The sequence below is a fragment of the Mirounga leonina genome, unplaced genomic scaffold, assembly GCF_011800145.1.
Source record: "Mirounga leonina isolate KUSES-001 unplaced genomic scaffold, KU_Mleo_1.0 Mir_129, whole genome shotgun sequence".
NCBI classification, from domain to species: domain Eukaryota; kingdom Metazoa; phylum Chordata; class Mammalia; order Carnivora; family Phocidae; genus Mirounga; species Mirounga leonina.
In genome coordinates this window covers 17233379-17238176 of record NW_023270323.1, presented here as the reverse complement: position 1 = coordinate 17238176, position 4798 = coordinate 17233379, and the positions used below count along the sequence as shown (strand labels likewise).

Here is a 4798-nt window from a genome sequence, read left to right as displayed (position 1 = left end):
AAAGAAAGAAAGAAAGAAAGAAAGAAAGAAAGAAAGAAAGAAAGAAACCAAAAATAATTATTTTAGACAGATCTCCTTCCCACCAAATTCTCAGTTTGCTTATAGGTGAAATATTAATGTCAAAAGCCAAACAAATGATGACTTCTCATGTCTCATATTTATTATGCTCTACATGATTTTTTAAAATGACATCCCCTGGGTATTTAGCCAATCTACAAATCACTGAAGAATATCAGCAGTTTCTACAGTAGTCTCTTCAAAAGGAGAGTGCCGAAAGGCGAAGTCTAGAGAAAACAAATTTAGTGTCTGGGATAGAATAGGCATACTGCATTTTATAGCTACTCTGGAGAGGAAAATAAACTGTCTTCCTTAACCACTCACTGCTATTAAAAAGCCAAGATAGTTTTCTGTTCTCTTAAATGGCATGTCCCCCCAGTAAGATTCTGGCCACTTTTCCCCTACCTGATATAAGTCCCTGCCCCCAGCCGTGCCCCCCCCAGCCCAGGAATCAAAGGTATTCTTTTTGCTTTTTAGATAACTAGTAATTCAAAATACTTGAGAAAAATGCATACATCCTCTCATCTAACAAACGTTTATGAATCTGTTGTGTGTCAAGCATTGTGTTAGGTGTTACAGGCAGAGCAAGAAACAGAACAAAATCTATCCTAGCAGGAAAGGAGACACAAAAACAAACAAATAAATGCATGGGAGAAAAAAATTAACCATGAAAAACAAGGGAAGAGGGAGTGCCAAACTTAAGAGGGGGAAGACTGTATTGATTAAATAGGGTGACCAGGAAGCATTTCCCAAGAAGGTGATATTTGAACAAGGCTTGAAGAAGGTGCGAGTGAATGAGGAGAAGGGCATTTCAAGCAGAGGGAACAATGAGTGGAAAAGTGTCAATGTGGTTAAGGAACAGCGGAGAGACCAGTGTGACCCTAACAGAAGGGGCAAAGGAAGATGGAGAGAGGGGGGCCAGATCCTATAGAACCTTGTAGAACATTGCAATATTTAGATTTTTCACACTGGGTGGAAAATATCGAGGATTTTAAGTGGAGGGGTGACATAAATGACCTGTCTTAACAGGGTCACTCCTGCCAAGGACAGAAGCAGAAAAACCAGGAGAAGCTAATGAACCTTGTATATTTTATATTCCTCTGCTCTATATGCGAGATCAATATAAAGTAATCCTGTATCTTATGTAGTATAAGATATTCTAAACATATTGTATCCCCTACTATTGGGCTAAGGAATATCTGAACTGTCTCCAATCATTTCCTTCATAATAGAGAGGGTAAAAAAAAATCACAAATGGAAAAACTAAATTACTAGTGGAATTATCTGTGTTGAGGTGATTTAAATAAAAGCTCTTCTTCCAAACTAAATATCCCTTTTTTTAACCAGCCATCATTATAGTTTATTGCCATACCAAAGATCATGAGAAAATAGACATTAACAGGACCTGGATACAAATTAAAGCACGAATATTTTCTAGTCCAAGGTATGCCTTACTGAGCCATGTTCCTTCTGCTCTTTAATACTGATATTTAAATACCATAGGAATTAATCAAAATCTCACTTTGGAACTCACGTGTGTGTGTATATGTGTGTATGTGCATGTGTAAATGTAATACTCTAAAGTTCGAAATAATGATTGTAGCTCTGATTATTTAAAGGGCTCTAGCAATAGTTCTCATACCCATCCAGATAAATATTTATAGGGCCTTTTAATCAATATTTAAGAAACAAGATAAAGCAGATGTTAGCATTTTCACCCTACTAAGAGTATATTATATATAGTTATAGTACTAACCAGAGTGGTTTGCCTAGAGCTTACTATTTCAGGTTCACTCTGTACATCAAAAAAAAAAAAAAAAAAAGAGGCAGTAAAATAATTAATGTATATTTGTCACCATTTCCTAATAATTTGTAGCTAACATGTTTTTAAAATGTTTTTAATGAAGTACTTACTCTCCAACTTTATTCAGGGCAGGTGCAGGACAAAGCATAGAATTAACGTCCACACTTACTGGATTAACGCCTAGAAAATAAAACGCCACTGAATTAATACAGAGCTTTACGTATCTCACACGGTTTCATTAATACTATGAGAAACATAACAGCAATCAGGGGTCAATGGTGAAACATTAGTTATATTAGCATGAAAAACTAAATAGATTCTCATCTAAAAAGAGAAGAAAAAGAAAATGAAAAAATAGAGATCATAAGCCTCACTGACATACAGTTTTAGTAAATTATAAGTTATGGGGTTTTTTTGTTTGTTTTAAAGATTTTATTTATTTATTTGACAGAGAGAAACACAGCGAGAGAGGGAACACAAGCAGGGGGAGGGGGAGAGGGAGAAGCAGGCCTCCCGCCAAGCAGGGAGCCCAATGTGGGGCTCGATCCCAGGACCCTGGGATCATGACCTGAGCTGAAGGCAGACGCTTAACGACTGAGCCACCCAGGCACCCCTATGGTTTTTTATTAGACTAAATTCACAAACATTTGTAGATATTATAAAATTATCATCTTTTCCATCTCCATTTTTCAAATATCTTAGGCTCTGAAGGATGATATATATTTTAAAAGCAGAATTTAAAAACAATAGAGAAAAGATGAATATCCAAGGATGAATGAATTTATTTCAAGAGTTTAATAAGAGAGTTGTATCTTACAATAAATAAATTTCATAAAACTAAATGCTTAAATTGCCCTAATAATTTTAATAACATATGGGAAAAGAAAATCTGGCCTATTAACTATTCAGGAAAGTTACACAATCAAATGGATAATCCCAGAATGTGAGGGATGAAAATACAATCTGACTCCACTTATTTCTTTAGTGACTTACTTTAATAAACTTCATCTTACGTAGCAAAGGAAAAAATATGTTTATACTATAATCGAGTATGTACTCAAAGGGAGTCAGGTAAAGCTAACCTTTAGATTCAGATGAATAAAAATAAAATTATTTTGTCCTCTTCAATTGTGGAATCTACTATGAAGATTTTGGTACAAATTCTATTGTCTTGCCTTACCAAAATGATGATCCTAACAGGAAAGAGAGGACTTAATCATGACATTTTCCATGCTGAGATCCTCTCCACGTTAATCCAACAAACACACACTGAACAGTTGCTGTGGGCATAGCCAAAGCTCTGCTATTGGAGTGTGTAGTACCATCAGAAAAACAGCAAAACTGTACGTGAACCTCTCAAAAAATAACTCTACCAGAGTTCACAGAGTTATAGCTTCTGCCTTACGGATGAAAATTTTAGAAGCCAATATAATCATCGATGAGGAAAAAATGTCTTAAAAGAGACCCAAAATGCTCAGAACATTAAGATCTATTGAAGGAGTTTTTTGCAGAATGAAGATAAAAACATATTCATCTGCTGTTTTGAAAGCCACATTAGGGAAAATAAAACCTAACTGCATAAATACGATAATTAGCAACAAACAGAGCTAAGCGGGCATTGAAGATCAAAATATGTGAAGTATCTAAAAATATAAAATACATAAAAAATCCATAAGACAAAAAGCCTTTGTCCAGGAGCTGATTGGAAAATTATTGGGAAACTAGATAAAGAAAACGAGTGAGAGGGGCGCCTGGGTGGCTCAGTTGGTTAAGCAACTGCCTTCGGCTCAGGTCATGATCCTGGAGTCCCGGGATCGAGTCCCGCATTGGGCTCCCTGCTCAGCGGGGAGTCTGCTTCTCCCTCTCCCCCTCCCCCCTCTTGTGCTCTGTCTCTAAAATAAATAAATAAAATCTTTTAAAAAAAATTAAAAAAAGAAAACAAGTGAGAATAAAATAAGGGAATAAGCAGTAGAATAGTCCAAGAGTTAGATTTTCAGGCAAGAGTGATAATAAATAAATCTGGAGAAAGAGGCAATTAAATCGAGCAGATGATGTCGTCCACACAGAGTGCAGTCAGGAAAACTGGGTTCGACTCTCAGCTCTGCCCTTTACTGACTGTGTCACCACAGGCAAATTATTTTACTCTTTCAGCCATTAGACCATTATCTGTAAAATGAAGCCTCTTAGGCTAGGGTTCGGCATTTCTTAAGTTATAAACAAAGGTTGTAATCATTAAATAACAAAAATAATTATTACTATTTGTACTATCACTGGACTTCACTTCTTTCTCCTGTGATTAAAAAATATAGCATGGTTGATTTCAGTTGAAAAGAAGAGAAAACACTTGATGTTTATATGCTATGCAGATATTCAAGCAACAATGAGATTATGGGGAACCTACTCTTTGTGTATGTTTCATTCACAGTGTAGGTACAGAGGACACTCCCATCCCGACTGCCCAAGTTGAATCCTCTTCCAGACAAAACAATCTGAAATTCATCTAAAAGAAAAATAAACATTGTAATCCCTGCTTTACAAAAGAAAGACATAACTTAAAAGTGTCAAGGTGCACAGAATCAATTTCTTCATAGTATTCAGCCCACTAGTAACAACGAAGACATTGCTTTATTTCCGACTCTCTTGGACCCTTTAGTGAAATTCAGGGAAGATAGCATTTATTGCCACATAGGAAGGCATTATTTTATTTTTTAAGCAAAGTGTTTTCTAACAGTAACCAAGATACTAGAATTGAAACCTAACAGTTACTCCCACATACCACAGAAATTTCCCCTTACTCCATCTTCTCTGTCCCCAGAGAAGGAAGGAAGGAAGGAAGAAAAGAGAGAGGGAGAGAGGAAAGAAAGGAAAGAAAGGAAAGAAAGAAAGAAAGAAAGAAAGAAAGAAAGAAAGAAAGAAAGAAAGAAAGAAAGAAAGAAA

At 35.9% G+C, this 4798-nt stretch overlaps 1 protein-coding gene across 2 annotated transcripts in view; it reads right to left on the bottom strand.

Annotated features, from left to right (window-relative positions):
• ANTXR2 (ANTXR cell adhesion molecule 2) overlaps window positions 1-4798 on the bottom strand; it is a 155982-nt gene that overhangs the window by 111549 nt on the left and 39635 nt on the right. For both annotated transcript variants that reach the window (XM_035004700.1, XM_035004701.1), the window contains exons 9-10: window positions 4263-4361; window positions 1972-2041 (exon numbers count right to left, since the gene is read on the bottom strand). In XM_035004700.1, the coding sequence (XP_034860591.1) occupies window positions 1972-2041; window positions 4263-4361 (169 nt within the window). The remainder of the gene's footprint in view (window positions 1-1971; window positions 2042-4262; window positions 4362-4798) is intronic.